Source organism: Nomascus leucogenys, chromosome 16 (genome assembly GCF_006542625.1).
Source record: "Nomascus leucogenys isolate Asia chromosome 16, Asia_NLE_v1, whole genome shotgun sequence".
NCBI classification, from domain to species: Eukaryota; Metazoa; Chordata; class Mammalia; order Primates; family Hylobatidae; genus Nomascus; species Nomascus leucogenys.
Genome location: NC_044396.1, coordinates 75,720,468 through 75,743,571, shown reverse-complemented (window position 1 = coordinate 75,743,571; position 23,104 = coordinate 75,720,468). Strand labels below are relative to the sequence as shown.

At 45.6% G+C, this 23,104-nt stretch overlaps 1 protein-coding gene across 2 annotated transcripts in view; it reads left to right on the top strand.

Annotated features, from left to right (window-relative positions):
• Window positions 1-22,390, top strand: part of ANXA13 (annexin A13) — a 57,898-nt gene extending 35,508 nt beyond the window's left edge. Inside the window, exons 5-12 of one of the 2 annotated variants that reach the window (XM_003256181.2) lie at window positions 3,675-3,845; window positions 7,537-7,570; window positions 7,677-7,756; window positions 9,449-9,517; window positions 9,925-10,026; window positions 14,232-14,307; window positions 18,437-18,549; window positions 21,825-22,390. In XM_003256181.2, the coding sequence (XP_003256229.2) occupies window positions 3,675-3,845; window positions 7,537-7,570; window positions 7,677-7,756; window positions 9,449-9,517; window positions 9,925-10,026; window positions 14,232-14,307; window positions 18,437-18,549; window positions 21,825-21,944 (765 nt within the window). In that variant the 3' untranslated portion in view covers window positions 21,945-22,390. The remainder of the gene's footprint in view (window positions 1-3,674; window positions 3,846-7,536; window positions 7,571-7,676; window positions 7,757-9,448; window positions 9,518-9,924; window positions 10,027-14,231; window positions 14,308-18,436; window positions 18,550-21,824) is intronic. The other variant, XM_003256182.3, reaches the window with a different exon arrangement.
• Window positions 22,391-23,104: the final 714 nt, after the last annotated feature.

Here is a 23,104-nt window from a genome sequence, read left to right as displayed (position 1 = left end):
TATTAAGCTATCAACACCTATTTTTCTTTACATTTTCTTTCTTTTCTTTCATTCTTTTTATTGTTGAAAATAATGTCATATAGAGAAGTCTTCAAGTATCATTAGGCTTTCTTATTTCTTTATTAATATATAATGAACACAACTTAACCTTTTCTTAATGTCATTAGAATTATCATGCAAAATGAATATCAATTATTATGCTGTATTCTCATTTATATTTCTCAAACTTTTACCATTTCAATCACTGTATGTATGAAAGATGAAGATGGGTTTTCCTATTTATTTGATATTGAAGAGGTAACAATTGCTTCAGGCCTTGGTCTTTTCATGGATAGAAAGAAGATGATAACTTAGCTCCCTTCTCAGTTTGCTGGGAGAATCAGCATGTACCAATACAGGAAAGCTATGATAGCTTTGATCGTTTCCGTTTTACAAAATCACACACCTAAAAAAAAAAAAAAAAAGAGAGAACCAGGACTCACATCCAAGTCTTCTGACTTCAAGAACAGTATCCATTCCTGGAGGACCCAGTGCCATAAGTAGAGCTATTTGCTTATACACTAAATGGCCCAAATGGCTGTGCTTTTGTGCTTTTTCTGCTTCTCTCCTTACTATTAGGCTTGTCAATGTAATTTTTGATGAAAATAAGTGCATCTTCAGTTCAATTGCATTTAATTGAATGCATGAAGCTGAATGTGTGTGTGTGTTTTTTGTTTTTTGGTTTTTTATTTTTTTTGTAGTGACATAATCTTGGCTCACTGCAACCTCTGCCTCCCAGGTTCAAGCGATTCTCCTGCCTCAGCCTCCTGAGTAGCTGGGATTACTGGCGCGTGCCACCATGCCCAGCTAATTTTTGTGTTTTTAGTAAAATTTTTGTAATTTAATTTTGGTCAGACTAGTCTTGAACTCCTGACCTAGTGATCTGCCCACATCAGCCTCCCAAAGTGCCAGGATTACAGGCGTGAGCCACCGTGCCTGGCCTGAAGGTGAATTTTTATGCCTGTCAACATCCCTAACTCCAGCAGCCTCCCAAGACACATTCACCCTACCAATATGAAAAGTCAGTCCAGGCAAGGTGGCTCACACCTGTAATCCCAACACTTTGGGAGGCCAAGGCAGGAGGATAGCTTGAGCCCAAGAGTTTGAGACCAGTTGAGACCTTCATCTCTACCAAAAATAAAAAATTAGCTGGGCATGGTGGTGCGTGCCTGTAGTCCCTGCTACTCAGGAGGCTGAGGCTGGAGGGTTGCTTAAGCCCAAGAAGTTGAGGCCTCAGTGAGCCATGGTTGCACCACTGTACTCCAGCCTGGGTGACAGAGAGAGACCCTGTGGAAAGGAAAGAAAGAAAAGAAAAGAAAAAGAGGGAAAGGGAGGAGTGGAGGAAGGGAAAGAAGGGAAGGAAGGAAAGAAAAAGAAAGAATGAAAGAGAAAGAAAGAGAAAGAGAGGAAGAAGGGAAGAAAGAAGAAGAAGGAAAGAAAGAAGAAAGAAAGAAAGAAAGAAAGAAAGAAAGAAAGAAAGAAAGAAAGAGGAAAAGTCGGATACAATGCTTCTTAATATTTAGTCTTTAGTCTAAAGAAGAGTAAATGGGTTCAAAGTGAAAGCCTAGGGGCCCTGTTAAAACTTAAATGGGCATGTTCTAGCACAAAACTTTGTGATACATCATTTGCCAATCATTTGCTTACTTTCTGGTTCTCAGCTGTGTTTCAGAGAACTGAGACTGCCAAAGAGATAATCTAGAATCCCAACATCGCAAAGCTAGAAGATGTTAGATATGATCCAATCTCAGCCCCATGTCAGTTGACCTCCAAAGAGAATAACCGTCCCATGGTAACACAGAGTTAGCAGGAAAACCAGGAGTAGAGCTGAGCTATCCTGAGCCTGCTACTCTGTCCAGACAGAATGTAAGCACACAAGGATTTGTTTTTATGCCTGTGGTTTGTAAGAGTGGGAAGCTGGGATTTTTCTTCTCTGCGGCTGTATATAATGCCCACCTGGCCTGAAAATAGATTTCCAATTTTTAGATGACTCCACACCATAGACTACTGACCACAGACCTGCCTTCACAAGATGCAGTATTGGCTGGAGCAGCCACTGTGGGGTGGAGGCATAATATTACAGCCCCCTTGTAGGACTGCAGATCCCAGGGCTTTGGACAAAAATATTCCAGGTTTTTCTCCCAGGCCAAGAGCTCAGAGCTTCATATGAAAAAATAGTTGATGTGCCTCCTCTTAGAACATTTTTTTCAGCACGGGAGATTAATGATAAGCATTTGCTGACCTTTAAAATGTGTCAGGCACTATGCTCAGTATTGACAAGGATTGTCACATTTAATTCTCCCAACAACCCTGTGAGGTCAGTCTTGCACTGTCTCCATTTTCTAGAGCTGAAAACTGACAGTTGGTGGGATTAAGTACATTTCCAAGGTCACAAAGCTACTGTGACTGTGTTCTTTGCCACCATGCCACACTGCTGGGGAGCTGCCCACCCTATGCTATAGTTCGTGTCCTTGAAATGCCAGCTTGTCTGTGGGTCTCCAAACTGAGCCATCCTAGGCTGTCACTCTACGTGAAGGTCTTTGGTTTAAGTTAGGGCATTAACTATTCCAGGTAGGCTGATGCCCATCCTTGACCATTTCTCCTGTTAAACCACATTGTCAGAGGGAGACAGGGAGAAGGTAGTTAGTTCTCTTGTGAAAAGGGGGTGCTCAAAGAAAAGAGGAAGACATGTGCTTGACAGGATAGGTGGCAGGCTGGGAGTTGTGGTGGCTCATGCCTATAATCCCAGCACTTTGGGAGGCTGAGGTGGGAGGATCATTTGAGCCTAGGAGTTTGAGATTAGCCTGGACAACATGGCAAAACCCCATCTCTACACAAAAAAAATTTAAAAATTAGCTGAGCATGGCGGTGTGTACCTGTAGTCCCAGCTACTTGGGAGGCTGAGATGGGAGGATCATCTGAGCCCAGGAGGTCGAGGCTGCAGTGAGCCATGATTGCACCACTGCACTCCAGCCTGGGTGACAAAGTGAGACCGTCTCAAAAAAAGAAAAAAACAGATGCCAGTAAGAATTCCATGTACCTCCCCTTCTACATATCTGCATTCTTCCTCACGTGTGTCCCTTCCAGGATTTAGCGAGACAACTGAAGTGACAATACAGACCGTCGTTCTTCCCATGACAATCCCCTTTATTCCTGTTGTCCTCTACAATTGCTAATAGTGCCCCCTTTCACACTGAAAAGCATCCCAATTTGGATGACAAATTCTCCGGTCCTAGAGATAACAGCCCTTTATTTCAGTCCTTCCTAGCTGAATATTTGGGGAAAATTCTTCATCTTATCAGGTTCAACAGATCTTGAGGGTTTTTCAGCGATCTTGAAGACTGGCTGAAAAAGCTCTCTGAGCTCTCAAATGCTCCGCAGATACTGTTGTTATTGTGATTCATCGGTGAGGTCTCCAGCCCTGAGCAGGGAGCTCCTCTCTGCCTCTCTGCCAGCCCTGGGGAAAGGTGGATGGGCAGCTGAGAGCAGGTTGCATGTTCTCAGCAGGTTGCAGGTTGGCAGAATTCATGTCCACAGCACCTTTATTTTCAACCATGACCACTTGCAATAGTGCAAGCAGACACCTGCCCCTCTCCTTCTGGGCCATTCCCAGCAGGTCTCTCACTGTCTTCCGGCAGGAGCTGGAGGAAGTACTCAAGAGTGAGCTGAGTGGAAACTTCAAGAAGACAGCATTGGCCCTTCTGGACCGCCCCAGCGAGTACACCGCCCGGCAGCTGCAGAAGGCTATGAAGGGTCTGGGCACAGATGAGTCTGTGCTCATTGAGGTCCTGTGCACGAGGACCAATAAGGTCAGTCCCAGCTGAGCCCGCAAGGGAGCATCACACACCCAGTAGAGATAGTTGCAGCCCCCAGAAGGGACCCTACTTCCCAGCATTCTATCCATGGAGTAAGCAGGTGTCTGGGGAGAAATATGTGTGCTTGGTCCATGTGGGAGGACATCTCTTCCAGTCTTCCAGAGGTCAGTCTTGGTGTTGCTGCCCTTTGACAGGATAGATCTTTCCAGAAGAGCTGTGTCCAGCGAGCTTCTGCTTTTCTAAACTGATGCTTTATATGCAGGAGGCACAATTCTACTTTCCCCCACCTAGCCTGACTTTGCGGCTCTTCCGACATGAAAAATCAACAAGCAGCCCAAGCATGTCTGTGCCACTGCCTGGGCCATGGCGGTCAGCTAGCATAGGGTACAAAAGAGACTGTAATGAGGAAGAGAGGTGAGTGGTGCTGGGGGATGCCACTGAACACCCCAGTGGCTGCCAGTATTACCCTGAAGGATTGTGTGTCCTTCTGTCATCAGACAGAGGTATGTCCCTCGGGCACATGCCACCTTTGCAGGGGCTGAAGAGAGCATTTGTTGAAGCCCCATTGAGAACTATTTGTCTCTGGCTCCAGAAGCCAGGAGAACCAAGGGACTCATCAAGAGTCAAGAGGGTCCACAAATAATTCATAGGAGAGACCCCTCCCTCTTGAGCAACCACGCATGACAGCAGAATGGGGCAGCCCAGCAAGGAAAATGCCAGAAGAGCCCAACATTCTTGAGGCCTCTCAGCAGGAAATAGAAGCAGAGGTTGGAGCAGACAGCAGGCAAAATGCAAACAGTGCCCTGACACAAAAATGGCTGGAGAAGGCTTGGGTGCTTGTAGGGACCAGCCCCACAGGGTCGGTGGGTCTCTCCCTGTGTGCGGTGACGAGAGAGTGTAGAAATAAAGACACAAGACAAAGAGATAAAAGAAAAGGCAGCTGGGCCCGGGGGACCACTACCACCAATGTACGGAGACCGGTAGTGGCCCCAAATATCTGGCTGTGCTGTTATTTATTGTATACGAAGCAAAAGGGGCAGGGTAAAGAATGTGAGTCTTCTTCAGTGATAGGTAAGGTCACGTGGGTCATGTGTCCACTGGACAGGGGGCCCTTCCCTGCCTGGCAGCCGAGGCAGAGAGAGAGAGAAGACAAAGAGAAAGACAGCTTACGCCATTATTTCTACATATCAGAGACTATTAGTACTTTCACTAATTTACTACTCCTAGCTATAAGGCAGACCCAGGTGTACAGGATGGAACATGAAGGCAAACTAGGAGCGTGACCACTGAAGCACAGCATCACAGGGAGATGGTTAGGCCTCCGGATAACTGCGGGCGAGCCTGACTGGTGTCAGGCCCTCCACAAGAGGTGGAGGAGCAGAGTCTTCTCTAAACTCCCCCGGGGAAAAGGAGACTCCCTTTCCCGGTCTGCTAAGTAGCGGATGTTGTTCCTTGACACCTTTTGCTACCGCTAGACCACGGTCCGCCTGGCAACGGGCATCTTCCCAGGTGCTGGCATCACCGCTAGACCAAGGAGCCCTCTGGTGGCCCTGTCCAGGCATAACAGAAGGCTCGCACTCTTGTCTTCTGGTCACTCCTCACTGTGTCCTCTCAGCTCCTATCCCTGTATGGCCTGGTTTTTCCTAGGTTATGATTATAGAGCAGGGATTATTATAATAATGGGATAAAGAGTAATTACTACCAACTAATGATTAATGAGATTCATATTTAATCATATCTAAAATCTATATCTGATATGACTATTCTTGTTTTATATTTTATTATACTGGAACAGCTCGTGTCCTCGATCTCTTGCCTCGGCGCCTGGGTGGCTTGCCGCCCATGGGTGCTGGGCCCTATTCACGCTGCTCAGCCTCTTTTCCCGAAGTGCCGCCAGGGTCCAGGCTATAGCTGCAAACCTTTTCTGGAGCATCCCTGGACTTCTTTTCTCCCCACAAGATAATAAAAATCCTCCATTTCAAGGAGTCTCAGGTTGGGATGGTGCTTCAGAGGAGGGTTAGCACAGGCCACCGGGGAGTGTGAGTTGAGGCCAAGAGGCACACAAATTCCCCCACTCAGCATCCACCCTTCCCAGAAACACCAAGGTCCCAGCGGGGAGGCAGCCAACGCCAGGGCGGTCAGCACCTGCCTTTGTGAAAAGGTTAATTTTAATAATATTTTTCAGGACAGGTACAGTGGTTCACGCCTGTAATCTTAGCACTTTGGGAGGCCAAGGCAGGCGGATCACTTGAGGTCAGGCGGAGTTTGAGACCAGCTTGGCCAACATGATGAAACCCCATCTCTATAAAAATACAAAAATTAGCCAGGTGTGGCGCCATGCACCTGTAATCCCAGCTACCTGAGAGGCTGAGGCAGGAGGATGGCTTGAACCCGGGAGACGGAGGTTGCAGTGAGCGGAGATTGTGCCACTGCACTCCAGCCTGAGCGACAGAGCGAGACTTCGTCTCAAAAAATATATTCATATATATTTTTCTAATCTTATGTGACCGTAGCTTTTTCTTCCTCAGCCTAGTTTCTTTAAGGTCCTGGCTTCAACCAATAAGCAAGGCCTCTCTAGCAATCAAATAGATCTGATGGGATGAGAAGAAAAACCTGCAGAGAGCGGGTGCCAGGATCAGACAGAACCTGGTCACGGGTTGGAAGGAGAAAAGGGAGGGAGCTGCACAAACACAAGTGAACAGCCTCCCCCAGCACCTGGCCTGCCCCTCCCTCCCACCCAGGAGCGCAGCAGGGAGGCTGCCCACCACTTTCTCCCCATCACCACCTTCTCCCAATCACCACCTACTGACTTTCATTTTAACCAGCTTGGTGGTGGGGGGCGGGGGGAGCAGGAAGCCTGCTTTTACATGCTGTTGGTTCAAGTGTAAACTGAGGCAGCTCCTGAGGTGCACCCCTTGGCACCAGACATTGAAACATAAAGCAGTTTCTCCACGACCACACCCTCGAGAGAAACTAGCACTCCTGCACGCAGCCAGTCTGTTACTGAAGGAAGCCTTGTTTGAAGGAGAGAAAACTTGGAAACGACCTAAGCCTCCATCAATAGGAGGTTGGCTAAGTAAACCATAGCTTATTGTAGTATGGAATATTTTGTGTCCCTTTAAAAAACTCTAGGTGACTATCCATGTACAAGCATAGCTGGATCTCCGGGATATTAATATTGAGAGAAAAACTAAGTCAAAGAATGATAGGTACAGGATTCCACCTGCTAAACACATGACGCCTATACAATTCTGTTTTCAGTAGCACATATATACACAAATGCAAAAAAAAAAATCTGTGTATCTTTCTGATACGCACTGAACTTCTAACATGGGTTACCTGAGTGGGGAAGAGAGAGTGAGACCAGGCGAGGAGGTGGTGAAAGAAGGTGTTAGCCTAGCTGTAAACTTCTCACGTTTAAAGAAGGAGAATGCATGCATTTGTCACTTGGGTGTTTGAGATGTTTGTAGAGGTGGGTGGGGTGGGGGGGGGGCCTTCATATCTCCAGGGACTCGCTCCCGGTGTGTGCCCTGGATCTATAGGGATGACTATCTTAAGAGGAAGTCTTGAAGGCACCCTGTGTCCAGACATGGTCTCCCGCCTCCTCTCTCTGTATGTTTCTGTGTCCGTTATTGATTAATCCCTCCTTGCAGTATTGATTTTTTTTGTAAATTACCTTCCCTAGGAAATCATCGCCATTAAAGAGGCCTACCAAAGGCGTAAGTGACTTTTCAGCCTGGCTTTGGATAAAGTATATTTCTTTCAAAATACCTCTGGGAAACTAAATCATCTGCTTTCTTCCCTCCTTGTTTACTTCCTTTGAAGTATTTGATAGGAGCCTCGAATCAGATGTCAAAGGTGATACAAGTGGAAACCTAAAAAAAATCCTGGTGTCCCTGCTACAGGTAAGAGTAGGAAAGAATCTTTGGCAACATGGCACCATGAGGAAAAAGGGTAATGTAGATAAACATTTCTTTCTTACATTAAAAATGTTATCAAGGGATTATCAACCCATGCTCCATCAGCCCAGCTCTGGTGAAATTATATTCAATTGCAGTTACTTCCATATAAACAATCTGCCTAGTCATCTGCAGTTTACAATCCCTTTTTGTAAATGAATCAGCTCATTAAGCATCACTTTGTCATTTTGCCAGTGAGGAAATGTAGGCCATGAGAGGGTGGGTAACCTGCCCAGGTTCATGCAGCCAGTAAAGACAGCCCAGAAGCAAGAACCAGACCATCTGACCCCAAGCAGGGCCGCTTCCACAACACAACTCTACAATTACTTCCAGGATTCACTGGATCCTGGGCCTGTAAGGACTACAACCAGAAACTCAGCCAGGACATCAGGGCTTTCAGAATTGGCCCTGCTGGGACACAGCCCCCCGAGACCTCTAGACAGACGCATCTGTGTTCTCATGGACACACCCATCTTTATGAGCTCTGTGCATTTTCTCTGTTTTGTTTCTCCCAATGGGATACACTGACAGCAGAGAACAGAAGAGAGAGGCTTCCACTGCAGCAAGAAGGGTGTTTAAGTTTTCTCTTGCTGCATAACAAATCGCCACAAACTTAGCATCTCAAAACAACATAGATCTATCATCTCACAATTTCCATGGATCAGGAGTCCAAGTAGTATCTTGGAGATCCAGCTGAGTAATATTTGGGTTTGCTGAGTCCTTTGGTCAGGTTCTCAACAGGCTGAAATCAAGGTGTCGGCTAGGGCTGCCATCTCATCTGAGGCTCAAAGTCTTCTTCCAAGCTCATTAATTGTTGGCAGAATTCATTTCCTTATGGCTGTGTTTGATGTCCCCATTTTCTTGCTGTTGATCAGAAGCTACTATCAGCTCCTAGAGACCACCAGCAGCTCCCTTCCGCACAGTCCCCCAAGGCAGTGTACCACATGGCTGTTTGGTTTCTTCCAGTCCAGCAGCAGTTCATCTCTCTGACTTCTTCCATCTCTGACCTTTTAAGAAGAGCTCACTCATTTGGGTCAGGCCAGCCAAAGATAATCTCCCTTTTGGTGAACTCAGCTGATTGGAGACCTGAATTATATCTGCAAAATTCCCCTTTGCCATTGACTATAACACAATCACAAGAGTAGCATCTCCTCACATTCATAGCTCTCACCCACACTCAAGGGAAGGGGATTATACAAGGATATGGACCATTGGGTCATCTTAGAATTCTACCCACCACAAAGGGCTCAAGTTAGACTTCCGTGACCAGCTCTCAGGGTTCTTTAGGACTGGGACCTTGAGTGGTGAAATCTGATATTTTGAAACGAAGAGGGAACTCACTCTAGGGAAAACCAGAGATCGCACTCAGTCTGCTCAGAGGTCAGTGGGGTTTGTGGGTGAATCTGTTTTCTACAAAAAAAAAAAAAAAAAGGCAAAACCAAGTGTTGCCACGGAAGCTACTCTGTTTACCCGTTGTGCCCAAAAGATGGCAGCAAAGAGCAGGTGTTACCTCCTTGCCAGGCTGAGCTGAGCTGAGAAAGAACTCACCTCTTTCTCCAGGACTTTGTTTTTTTTGTTTGTTTGTTTTCTGTGGTCAAGCAGGAATGCAAGTTAATAACAATGTGTCAATTTTTCTAGGCTAATCGCAACGAAGGAGATGACGTGGACAAAGATCTAGCTGGTCAGGATGCCAAAGATCTGTATGATGTATGTGTGCAGACATGCCAGTCTCTGCAAATTCTTTTTTTAAATTTATTAGCATTATTTTCAACAAATGTTTATTTCATGCAAAGAGGAGTTACTTGGGAAAAAACAAACAAAGATATGCTTAGATCTTTATAGATCACATATATAGTCTCCATGAATCTAAATGAATGGTTCCTATTCCTATACTCTGGGGTTGACCACATCAGATCCGTTTTGGAACAAAGAATGGTATAAACAATATAAATAAGTATGTGAAATACATTTGTGGGTTAGAAGCTGAAAGTGCTTAGTCTATTTGACTTCTATTCAATGCATAGTTTATAATTTCCTGTGAGGCCTAGTCACAGCACTGTATAATCAGTCTTTTCACAAAAGCCTTTTTCAAAGTGTTTGTATTTCACCTTGAGGCAGGGGAAGGCCGCTGGGGCACTGACGAGCTTGCCTTCAATGAAGTCCTGGCCAAGAGGAGCTACAAGCAGTTAAGAGCCACCTTTCAAGCCTATCAAATTGTAAGTCATAAAGTATTGGGGCAAAAGAGTTCACTCTGAAAGTGTCTTAAGTTATTTCCAAAAGAAGCCAAGATCTGTAATAAGGAATTGGGGATCCTTTATAACAGTGGTTCTCAATTAGAGGTGATTTTCCTACCTAGGGAATATTTGATAATGTCTAGAATTATTTGGAGCTGTCACAGCTGGGGGCGGTGGCCCTGGCATCTAGTGAACAGAGGCCCGGGATGCTGTTAAACAGCCTGCAGTGCACAGGACAGCCCACCACCAAGAATCGTCCAGACCCAGATGCAGTACCCAGGCTGCACAACAGAGGCCAGGGAAGCAAGTGTCCCATTCGGGGGCGAAGCTCTAGAGTCCGAGAGCCCAGGTGCAAATCCTGGGTCTACCACTGGCCAGTGACCAAATCTCTCCATCCTCTTTTGTAGAACAGGAACCATGAACGTCATCTTCACACCCTCAGAGTGATTTTAAGCTTAAATAAGATAAAGACTCAGAACCGCAGCTGGCATGTGGCAAGCATATTAATGTTTGCTATTATTATTCCAGTTTACAGTTGGCTAACAGTGCTCACCATTCTCAAGACAGGTATGAGGTACCTCAAAGATAGGCTCCTGAAAAGATGCACATAAATTGTATTTTAATCCCAGGATAAATTTAAGCCCACAAGGTGAGTTAGTTATTTCAAGGCCCTTAGCGGTAAGTCCTTCCCTGAAAAGCAGTCTTTACTTGCAAAACGCCTGGAGTGGAATATCAGATTTTTTTTTTTTTGGCATCCTATTATATATGTGTAGAGTGCTTTTACCTATTCAAAGCACTTCTATGTTCTGTGTCTTATTCAGTTTCACAACAACACCGTAACTATAGTGTAGGCCGAACAACTATTGTGACCCACAACTGCTGGACAAGGAAAGTCTGTTGAATGAGGAACCATCTGTAACTTATCAGGACCACACAGCAAGTCGGTAGCAGAGAGTGGATGAGAACTCCAAGATTCCCCAGCCTGAGCTTCTACTTCAGCTGAAGCTGGCCGTTCCTCACTCCAAATAGCATTTCCTATGTGTTGCCAGCAGATAAAAAGACAATAAAGCTTTGGAATTTTATCATGACTGTATATAAGCCTTTAGGGCCTGCTCCTTTCAAATTGTGCCCAGAGTCATGATCAAAGACAGCTGACCCTGCACTCCTCTGGTCTCTTGTTCCTGGAGCTGCGTAGCCTGTGAGCTGGAGGACTTCTCTATGACTGGGATCCTCTTTCCACACTACGGGGCCCACAGATGGAGTTTCTGGGTACATGCGTGTGTGTGTATGAACTCACTACGTGAAAGTACACTCTCCAGGCTAATATCTCAAAGTTGATCCTGAAACAGCAGCATCAGCATCACTTGAGAATTTGTTTAAATTGAGAATTCTCAGTCCCCACGAGATCTACTGAATCAGATTCCCCGGGGCTGGGGTCTGACCATCTGTGTTACAGCAGGTGTTCCAGGTGATTTTAATGTATATTACAGTTGAAGAAGTCAGCTTTAGGCTACAGCTGCATGTCCTTGTGCAAGTTACTAAGGGTTCTGTGCCTCAGTTTCCCAAACTGTAAAACAGGGATAATAGTACCTACTTCATAGGGTTAATAAGGATTAAATGAGTTAATGGAAATAAGCACTTAGTACCTGGCATGCAGTAGGCGTTCAATGAACATTAGCAATGGTCAGGCATCTCCCTGGGTGAACAGACAGTGCCAAAAATCAGGGCTAAAGCTTACATGTACAATAAGGTAATCTATGGATTTGATGATTCTTTATATGAAACCAGCTCTAAAATGCTATCTATTCATCCATTTCAAAAGCCTTGCTCAAGTGTCATTCTTGATATTTATTACTGATGTTTTTAGAGTTCAGCCTGCTCTTAGATCCTGGTTCTGTGATTTTTCGGATGGCTTCTGACCAAAAGCACAGAGATGCTAGTCTGAGATCACTGCAGTTTCTCATGTGGCATGAGTCGTCCTGGCTCAGGGTTGAATTTTAATTTTCAGCACAAAAACTCAGGGTTTTGCCATTTATTTATGCTCTAAGCCTGAGTCTTAACTTCTGACACTCCCAGCAATCCTAGGCCACGCAACAGTTTCCCAAACTTCTGCATCATGCAGGATTATTACAGTCCCCAATGTTACCAAATATGAAAGACTTATATAGCTATGAAACCAAAGTAAAGTCCCCAAACAGGGCTCAGCATAAACGGTAGGTATGCATACCCATAGCCCACTTTGCTGCCACCCCACTGCGTGCCTCACCTTTTGCCCCTCCCCTGTACATGTTCCTCATTCCACCCCAGAGGCTTCAGCCCTCTAACTGCTATAGTCAGTGCCAGAGCGCAGAGGGCTCTGCTGTCAGCGTGCCGTCCATTTGGGGAAACTGATTTTCAAAGAAAGAAATGTCTCCCCTTCTCCTCTAATAACCTCCCTGCAGGCATTGCTGCCTGTTTAACTAGAGTCTTAGAGACTTGTTTGGAATCTACCCTCATAATGCGTTTTTCTACTGAGATCAGAAAATCTGCTTCTGTACAAAGAGCCCCTAAGAATCGTGTTGCAGTAACTGAAGTGAGAAGTATCCAAAGTACAGACCCAACAGCTTGGGCCAGACCATTGTTTCAGATTGTGTCCCACGGAGATGCCTCAGCAGCTACCAGGAGTAGGGTGGGGCAGGAAGCAGACAGGGCGGTACCTTCTTGTTGCAGTGTGTGAATAGCACCTCCTGGAGTTGTGCAAGGTAAAAACCCGAGAGGGCAAAAACATGGTATTGATGCCAATGGCTAGGGAAGGGAGCCCACCTCCTGCCTCCCAGCACAGCTCTGCTTTCTGCTTTCATCTGTTTTGTAGGCTGAGATTCTACAGAAAATTTAAAATCCCTGTTCTAGCCTGGTATTAACAATAGAAATGGAAAATGGTTTAATGTGAGGATTTTTTAAAGTAAACAAGACCTGTGTGAACAAAATGTTCTCTTGAAGAATGATCTCAGTCTACAGAACAAGAACCTTGTTTCTGGGAAAGGGATACCAGTCCCTTCCAAAATAATGACTCCCACATCAAACCCAAAAAAGACTGGGGGCAGCTAAGGAAGGGACAGTTCCCCGACTCTTCTAATCTGGTTTCTATTGCCACACACCAAGGCCTCCAGATACGCAAACAATGACTAGGAGATCAAGCAACAGGGCTTCATTAAATCTGGACACAGTTCCTCCCCCGACATATACTGTGCTTACATCACAAAGAACATTTTGTTTACCTGTGTTTTCAGAATAAACCACATAAACTCCACTGGTGCATACTCAAAGTCCCCAGTTATTTATAGAATCAATTGTGTCATATCCTCAAAAGATAATTTCTAAGAAAGAAGTTTCAGTATTTCTAATGCTTAATTGCATTTCCCCAAACCCAGCAAAGCACTCTCCTTTCTCTTTATGTGCCTGCCCTGAGCTTGGCCCGGGCAGTATTTGTGTTAAGGATAGTCACAATTTACTCTGAACTTCAGCTTCTGTAAATATTTAGAAAGAAACCTAATGTGTAATGCTGTGCAGAGCAATATGTGAGCCAGTGGTGAATATAGGACTATTTGGAATCACCCCAGAGTGAAGACAAGTGGCATTTTGATGTGGTCAGCACCCCTGGCTTCCAGCCCTTGCAGACCCACCCTCTCAGGAACTTTAGATCAAGTTATCATGAACTTCACCATCCCTACTTATTTCACTCAAACTGTGACTAAGTCCCTGGTCCCAAGACAAGGGAGAGGATGGAGGTGCATGTCAGATGATCATAACCACAGCCTCCTGGGAAATTGAAACTGGAAAGGTTGAAGAACACGTGGGAACTAAACTACACATCAATGTTAAAAAAAAAAATCTATGATTATAGTATATATTAGTTGTTTCTCCACTCCCAAATTTTACACATGAGGAAATTGAGATTGAGGGAGTGGCACTGACTAAGGTCAAATCCATTAGGAGTCGAATCCAAACTGACTCCTCAGCAATGAGAGCCCTCTCTCAAATGGGGGGCAAACACCCCAATCCTACGAGGCAAGAGTCAGGATAGGAGTTCCCTGAAGCCACAGGACTAAATCTGGAAAACTTCAGTGCTTTTTGTAGAGGAACAACCCCAAGAGTACCAAGGTCAAAGGCAAACCTGGAATAACAGCTGATTTTGGTTTTCTCCGCAGCTCATTGGCAAAGACGTAGAAGAAGCCATTGAAGAAGAAACATCAGGCGATTTGCAGAAGGCCTATTTAACTCTCGGTAAAGTAAAGTTAGGAGATTTCCTGTCTTAGGTTGGGCTGCCTGGAACCAGACTCAGACAGAGGTTTGCGTGTAGGAAGATTTGAGGGAATAGCTTTTGGGGGTCAATACATCTAAGCAGCACTGAGCAAGAGAGAGAGTGACTATGATGTAGTTGCAACAGGGGCATTGCTGATCCCACAGGAAGCTCGGAAGCTGAGAAGTCCAAAGTGGAGCAAGGGGGCCAGGCTTTGGCACCCCACATCAACCAGTCATGTAACACTGGCTGTACCAGGGGAGCAGTGCAACTTTGGGCAAGCCAGCTCTCTCCCTTGGAGGGAGATTCCTGGGGAGGGACTCAGCTGTGAATGACTGCCTCAATCCTGAATAGGGCATCTGAGTGGCACACCACAGCATCCACTGCAGTCCTGCTGTATTAGTCCATCTTCATGCTGCTGATAAAGACATACCCAAGATGGAGTAATTTATAAAGAAAGAGAAGTTTAATGGACTCACCATTCCACATGCCTGGGGAGGCCTCACAATCATGGTGGAAGACAGAAGGCACATCTTACATGGTGGCAGACAAGACAGAATAAGACCCAAGCGAAACAGGAAACCCCTTATAAAATCATCAAATCTCGTGAAACTTATTCACTACCATGAGAACAGTATGAGGGGAAACCACCCCCATGATCGAATTATCTCCCACTGGGTCCCTCCCACCATATACGGGAATTGTGGGAGCTATAATTCAAGATGAGATTTCAGTGCGGACACAGCCTCACCATATCACCCACTAACACCATGGGTCCCTGAGGGCACCTGTCAACAACCTAGACTGTTATCCAGTTTCAGGCAGCCTGATAGCTCACAGGTTTCCTTTTCCATTTGGTTCCTTTCAATGTTTTCAAAAAATGAAGTTTGTTTGGAAAGAGAGGGGAGGGAGATCAGATCCTGATTGTGCCAACCAAACCCCAGGACCTCCTCTCCAGGTGTTGCCCAAAGGCAGGAAATAGCAGAGAGATGGGCATGAGGCTGTGTCTGGCAGGCTCCTTCTTTCTTTCTGCAAGCCCTGGAATGAAGGCATTGTCCATTGTCCACACTCCTGTGGTGAGGAATCCAGGGCACCAACCCAAATGGCAGAAGCAATGGAGAGACCTGTCCTCAGAAGAGGAAGAACCAAATAAGCAGGCCTGGAAGTTAAAAAATGTGCTCCAGTTGCCAAACTCTTTTGTTTGGTTTCTTTAGGGTTTTTTTTTGAACAATGTCAGCAATTGATTTTTTTAAATCCATCCTTATTTTGCATTCAATGAGCAAGACCTCTGCTGTGATATCTGGAGGCCTAAAAATCCCCAGTGTTACTCATGACCCACACTGGGTATATACACGAGCCCTGGTATAAGTGACTGTGCTTAGGGCCTTAAGCCATTTATGCCGGAGGTTGCAATTTTTTGAATTGCATACATGTGTGAAAAATTCAGACCTTGGTGATGACCTTGAGCAGTAGGATATAAATAACTCCCACATGCTTAGCATTCCAATAATGGAACACTAGGCATAATTAAGAAGAGTCTTGAGTAGATAATAGGATCTACTCATGGCCTGGTTCTGAGGCTCTACGTCCTTGCTTGCTATACTTGCAGTGTGAGAATCGGGAAAACACCGGAGTGTGGTCAGAAGATGGTATCACAACTAATGATTTAACAATTACTCAGCACCTGCCTGGGCCCAAGGTTTGTGCTGGGTGTGGGAATAAGAGGTAAATAAGGCCAGTTCTTGCTCTTAAGGAGCCTAAAGCTCATGGTGGATTTTAAGCTGGTGGGTACAAATCAACAGATTAGGCTAAAGATAAAGATAAAAAAGAAAGAGCAAAGATGGTATAGATGAAGGAAAAGCAAAGTCCCTGGGGTTGAGGACCACAGTCTAAGAGAGAGCTGTACTCCAGTGGTAGCGAAAAAAAGTGATTAGAAAAGACCTTGAGAATAAGCCACACAAATAACAGAATACGGCTTCATGACTATTTTCTAGACACCTCCCACCCCACTCCCACCTAACTTATAGCCATGCCAGTTTATGACTAACATCTAGGAGCAGGGGGCTGAGGTCAAATGGCTCCCACCACATGCAGCCTCTGGAGCAGCATTTCTCAAAGTGAGGTCTATGGACCCCCTGCCTCAATCACCTGTTACAATGCAGGTTCCTGGGCCCCACTCCGGGTTCCCATTGAGAACTCCAGGAAGGGAGCCCGGGAAGCCGCACTTTTACAAACTCTCCAAGTGACTGTGTTATACTCCCTGAAGTTCAGGAACTTGCCCTGAAGGCAAAGGGGAGCAAGATACAGAGCACTGGGCTGGCTGCCCTTCCTGCCACTTGCTGTGAGGGGTTTTTTTCTTTCTTTCTTTTTTTTTTTTTTAAAGACACAGTTTCACCCTGTCACCCAGGCTAGAGTGCAGTGGTGCGATCATGGCTTACTGCAACCTCTGCCTCCCAGCTTCAAGTGATTCTCGTGCCTCAGCCTCCCAAGTAGCTGGGATTACCACGCCTAATTTCTGTGTTATTAGTAGAGACGGAGTTTCACCATGTTGGCCAGGCTGGTCTCGAACTCCTGACCTCAAGTGATCCGCCGGCCTCGGCCTCCCAAAGCGCTGGGATTACAGGTGTGAGCCATCGCGCCTGGCTGCAGTGAAGAATTTTATTCCACATCTTCTCTGGCTATCCCTGCCCAGCCTTTTGAGGGATTCCTGCCGCTGCTAACAACAGAGGTTGTTCCCCAAGCATAGATTATAGACAGGAGAAATGTTGAGGGTTTTCTTCCCAAAAATACCAGATGGTAGAAGGAATGTCAAGGGAGAAGACCCCTGTGCAGGAGCGGAACACAGTGACTTCAGGCAGACAATGATCCCCGCATCAAGTCGTGCTGTACGAAAGAGGATTTTCAGGAAAACTTTGTGGTGCTCACTAGCTCAAATTGCCTGGGGACCACAGTGAGTCTTGAATATGTTACTCCCCAAAGTAGCGTGCAAGTTTCCCCTGAACCACCAATCCAGCAGCTTTTGGGTTGTTCTCAGGAGAAAGAGGCCAGACATCGTTTCTTTTCCAGTGCTATTTTCTTTTCCATTGAAACTGTGGCAGCTACCACATGGCCTGTAAAAGGAGGCTGGTCCCCAACCTAGACTCTGCTTCCCAAACTCTGCTCCTCTCCCCTGCTTATAAGCATCAATCACACAGACAGTCCCCTAGACAACAACAGCCCCATTATGGGACATAGTAAGGTTGCACATTCCACCTTTATGCTGAAATAATCACTTACTGTTAATCACTAACATCATCAAGTGTTCTAGAGAAATGTTAACAGCCTAAAGGGCAATTTCTTTTTTCCTCTAACGTGTTAGTCATGTTGGATCCATGTGAGCCTGGGAGGAGGGGAAGGAATGATTTATTCCCAGGAGAAGAGATGCACCCTGTCACCTGCTTGATGAATAGAGACCACGCTTCATTAAGCTGTGGATAGATCAAAGCTGGAAGGCAAGGGAAGGCCAGGAAAGAGCAAATAGCAGCATCGTAGGAAAGTGATCTTTAAAAAGGATCAAACATTTCATCAAGTCCACATCCCGGATTGCAAACCAAAAGATCGCTGGGAACCTGGAAAAGGTTCAGAGATGAGGCTACAAAACAAATCCAGTGAGGAAAAACAAAGGGTAGGGAGGTTGTTGAGCATAGGAGAGCAGGCGGCTGTCCAACTGGATACACTGTCAAGATGATGAAGTTTTGTTCCAGAAGGTTGCTGGCCAATCTGTTTCCCTTCAGAACCCTAGGACAGCACCAGAGATTTCACTCGATAGGGAAAGTTATTTCTGCTGGGAAATAACAAGAATCATGGACGTGGCTGGGAAGGCCCGAGGAAGCCACAGCTCTCCTCTAGAAGGTCTTCAGGGGTCAGAAGAGGAGCTATGCTTGAAGATTCCAGGTGCTCTGACCAGGGAATCTTCCGAATCTCATTTCACAACAGTGTCAAGTCAGCTCCTTTCAAACCTCTGCCTCACCATCCAGTCAGCTCGAAGGGCAGCCAGGTGACATTTAGGGGGGTCCCAAGGTCATTCCACAAAACCTGAAAGCCTCACATTCTCTTTTCCTTCGTGCTGCCTAGTGAGATGTGCCCGGGACTGCGAGGGCTATTTTGCTGAACGTCTGTACAAGTCGATGAAGGGTGTGGGGACTGATGAGGAGACATTGATTCGCATAATCGTGACCAGGGCCGAGGTAAGACACACTCCAACTCCAAAGAGGCGGCTGCAACTTCTCTTTTTTCCACCACTGATGTCATCAACAAATAGTTTCTATTAAGGGCCTATTTACAGAAAAAGTAAAACAGAGACAGCCCCTTGCCTTCCCAGAATTTGCAGAAGACATTGTGCTCTGCTTCAATCTGTTTCTTTTTATAAAAATACAATAATGATCGTTGCTTCTTTTTTTGTCCTCTGTGGCTCCGGAGAGCTCGTGGAGGGGCGCAGAAGCGACCCCGTCGAGCGGTTCTCAGGGGCTGCAGCTATGCACAGCTCCATGTTAAGGAAGACAAAACAAAGACACTTGAAAGAGGTCAGCCAGCAGCAGGGACAAAAAGAGAATGATTTCTGAATTCCCGAGCGAGGCCTTTCCTTAACTGAACACACTGCAGAAGCAAGCACATCAGCATAAGGCAATGGTTCTCAATCTTCTTAAAAACCATTGCTGTTCTAAGGAACCTTTTTAGACACATGTGTTTCTTCATTGCCATCCCTTCCCCTCAAGAAATGTTAACACCAGAGATAATACTACAAATCTGTTTATATACCGTGTGGATATCAGTGCTTTATACGTAAAAAGATTAGGGGTTTTTTCACCCCCTAAAAGCCAATTTGTGTTTGCTCTCGGAGAATGTGTGTATAAGAAAGAGAAGGGAGAGGAAGAGCCAACGGCTTGGGAGCAGCTGTCAAGATCACAGCTGATTGGGTGCAGTGGCTCATGCCTGTAATCTCAGGACTTTGGGAGGCCGAGGTGGGAGGATCACCTGAGGTCAGGAGTTCGAGACCAGCCTGGCCAACATAGTGAAACCCCGTCACTACTAAAAATACAAAAATTAGCTGGGCATGGTGGCACACGCTTGTAGTCCCAGCTACTCAGGAGGCTGAGGCATGAGAATTGCTTGTACCCAGAAGGTGGAGGTTGCAGTGAGCCAAGACGGTGCCACTGCACTCCAGTCTGAGTAACAGAGCGAGACTCGGTCTCAAAAAAAAAAAAATTCACAGCTAACACTTTGGGATATGGGGCCACAGACAGAAGGAGGTACAAAATAAAGGGGAAGTGGCATTTCATCGGCAGCAGGAGAAGCCTTGGGGAATGAAGTGGAACTAAGCACTTGAAAACCACAGACATCTTCCCTCAAAAAAAAAAATAAAAATAAAAATAAAAGGTGTTAAATGAAGGGGGAGGTGAAGGGGGAGGGACACCAACCCAAATTCTGATCCGTGGCTTCTTAACAAATAATACTTAACATCTGACACTGTTTTTAAATATAACTTTGCAACAGGATGGTTCTTGCATTTTTATTTCTATTCCTGGAATTTCTCCTCCCCTCCTTTCTCCTCCTCCACAACTTGTCTTTTTCTATTGAAGGCCACGTCTCTCTCTCCCCTCTTTCCCTTTGCCATTCTCTCTGCTCTGCTCCCGCCATGCCTCTGCCTCTCTCCTCCATGGCTCCAAATCCCTCTACCTCCTTTCTCTCCAGGACTTCTGCCTTGTCCATCCCTCTGTCTCTTAGCAACTCGACCTCCAGCCAAAGTCACTGAGAGATGAGAGATCTTGAGGGACTCAAAGGGGACAGGTTGAACACAATGAAGACCCAGGATTCCAAAAGACTCCCAGAGAGACTGGATCCATCCAAAGGGCTTGTGAGGGTTCCGTGATCACTCCAACGTGGCCCACGGAGTGTTTTATTCCAAGAAGCTCTGTCCCATCTCAGAATCAACCACACGTCCTGGGCCATCTCAACATGTGGGCCGTTCCCTCAGAAGGCTTCAGGCCTGGCTAGATACAGTAGTTTGGCCAGACTTCCTAATCTCCCAAAGCCACAGAACAGAGCCCTGTGCACCCCATCCCCACCCACCCTCCACCTTCCTGCCCCTGTCTCAGCCCCAGCACGGGGCAAGGAGCCAAGCAGCGGAGCAGGGGGACACAAAGGCTGGGGGAGAGACAGACACCACCTGTCTCCTGTAGTGTCTGCCACCTGCTCCGCATCCAGTGCAAACCCTCCCTCACTCCCCCACATACTCCCATCCTGATCATTTCTCTCACTGTCTCAGCTCAGCCCTCTCACTGGGGCAGGAGAAGAAAGAATCAGATCCCTGAGCCACACTTTTTGGGTCTGGAGTACAAGGTAGGATCTAAGCCAAAAAAGAAAAGAAAGACTCCTGGTTAAAAAGAGTTCTCTGCTTCTTTTATGAGATCCATTATGTTCTACCTGGAACTACATCTTTTCTGGTACAAGTATCATCTCCTTTGCTAGGCTGTAAGAATCTTTTGGCAGAGCAATCTTTGAATTTATTTTTCTCCTGAGTCCTATCATCACTTCTAGCACCCGGGTTTTTCAAGCTTCCAATAAATTAGATTCAAAATAAATCCTACAAGTTGCTAGTGATTTGAGTTGTGTTGACTGGTACTAATATCCTTGCTAATCAGGGTGTGAGGGAAAAACTGCTTAATTGCTTAATTCCACATCTCTATGTTGACAATTTTCTTAACTTTATACCAGGGGTAAAAACCAACTACAGCCTGCAGGCCAATTCAGGCTCACTGCCAGGTTGTGTACAGTCCTGCTGGCTTAGGGCAATTCATTTTCAAATAACTGTTAAAACTCAAAAGAAAGATAATACTTTGTAACATGTAAAAACTGTATGAAATTCAAGAGTTTTAGGGCCAGGCATGGTGGCTCACGCCTGTAATCCTAGCACTTCAGGAGCTGAGGTGGGTGGATCACCTGAGGTCACAAGTTCGAGACCAGTCTGGCCAACATGATGAAACCCCCGTCTTTACTAAAAATACAGAAAAAAATTAGCCGGGCATGGTGGTTGACTGTAATCCCAGCTACTTGGGGGGGCTGAGGCAGAAGAATCACTTGAACCCGGGAGGCAGAGGTTGCAGTGAGCAGAGACCACACCATTGCACTCCAGCCTCGGCAACAAGAGCGAAACTCTATCTCAAAAGAAAGAAAAGAAAAGAAAAGAAAAGAAAAAAATTCAAGAGTTTTAGTGGAACACACACACACGTGGACACCTCTGCAACCTTTGGGGAATTGACCTCTGCCTTCCCTTTCCTGATCACAAAATTGAAATAATGTGATAAAGGAAATAATAATAGGAAATAAAGCCCTATCTCAAGGGCTGTTTTAAGGCATGAATGAGATGAATGAGCAAATGAGTATAACGTATATAGAACAGTGCCCACTGTTTGTGAACACACCGTAAATGTTCTTATCTCCATTGCTGTTATTTTTTCTACAGGTGGACCTTCAGGGGATCAAAGCAAAGTTCCAAGAGAAGTATCAGAAGTCTCTCTCTGACGTGGTTCACTCAGACACCTCCGGGGACTTCCGGAAACTGCTAGTAGCCCTCTTGCACTGAGCCAAGCCAGGGCAATAGGAACACAGGGTGGAACCGCCTTTGTCAAGAGCACATTCCAAATCAAACTTGCAAATGAGACTCCTGCACGAAAACCCTCAAGAGTCCTGGATTACTTTCTTGGCAGCTTAAGCGGCGCAGCCAGGCCAAGCTGTTTAAGTTAAGGGCAACAACGTTAAGATGCGTGGGCAGAGCACCTTGAACTCTGGCTTAGCAAGCATCAAGGCTGCCTCTTCACTTTCTTTTAGCATGGTAACTGGATGCTTTCTAAACACCAATGAAATCAGCAGTTGATGGAAAAACCATGCATTTCTAATGGCACATTTAGAAGGATATGCAGCACACAAGTAAGGTACAGGAAAGACAAAATTAAACAATTGATTAATTTTCCCTCTGTGTGTTCAATTTGAAAGCCGCATTGTTAATTAAAGTTGTGGATTATGCCTCTAGAAGCTGCTTTTCCAAAGATTGTCTTGATAAGTTTGGGCTCTTGTCTTGGAAATGTATGACTTGTGAAATTCAAACATACATTTTTTAGTGGTCACTAATCAAGGCTAGTCATAAGGAAACAATTCACTTGCTTTTGTAAACTGTAACTAAGGGTAAAATTCCCCACTCTGCTACCTGGTTTAACTGGGTTTTCTTCTCTAGACATTCGACTCACTTGAGTCTTCCATCTGATCTTCAAATACAATTAAGCTGAGCAAAGTGCCAACAAGATCAAGATCAATGGTCTACCTCTGAAGTGAATTGGTTCCACACCAATGGATTCTGTGTTCCAAAACTTTAGTCTCATAGCGACGTGTTGCTAGACATAGAGGGATCTGTCAAGAGAACCTGGACACCTTGGCCCAATAATCATAGTTGTCATTCATTGGCTGATTATTTGTGCCTGACACTGAGTAGTCCAATTTCATTCTTAATCCTCCCCACAGCTCTATGAGGTTAATATTACTCCCAATTATCAGTTGAGGAAACTGACACATTAAGTAACCTATCTAAATTCATTTACAAGTGCCGTTTTCACACTGCTATAATTACCGGTAAAAAATTACCGAGACTGGGTAATTTATAAAGAAAAGAGGCTTAAGTGACTCACAGTTCCGCAGGACTGGGGAGGCCTCAGGAAACTTATAATCATGGTGGAAGGGGAAGAGGCATGT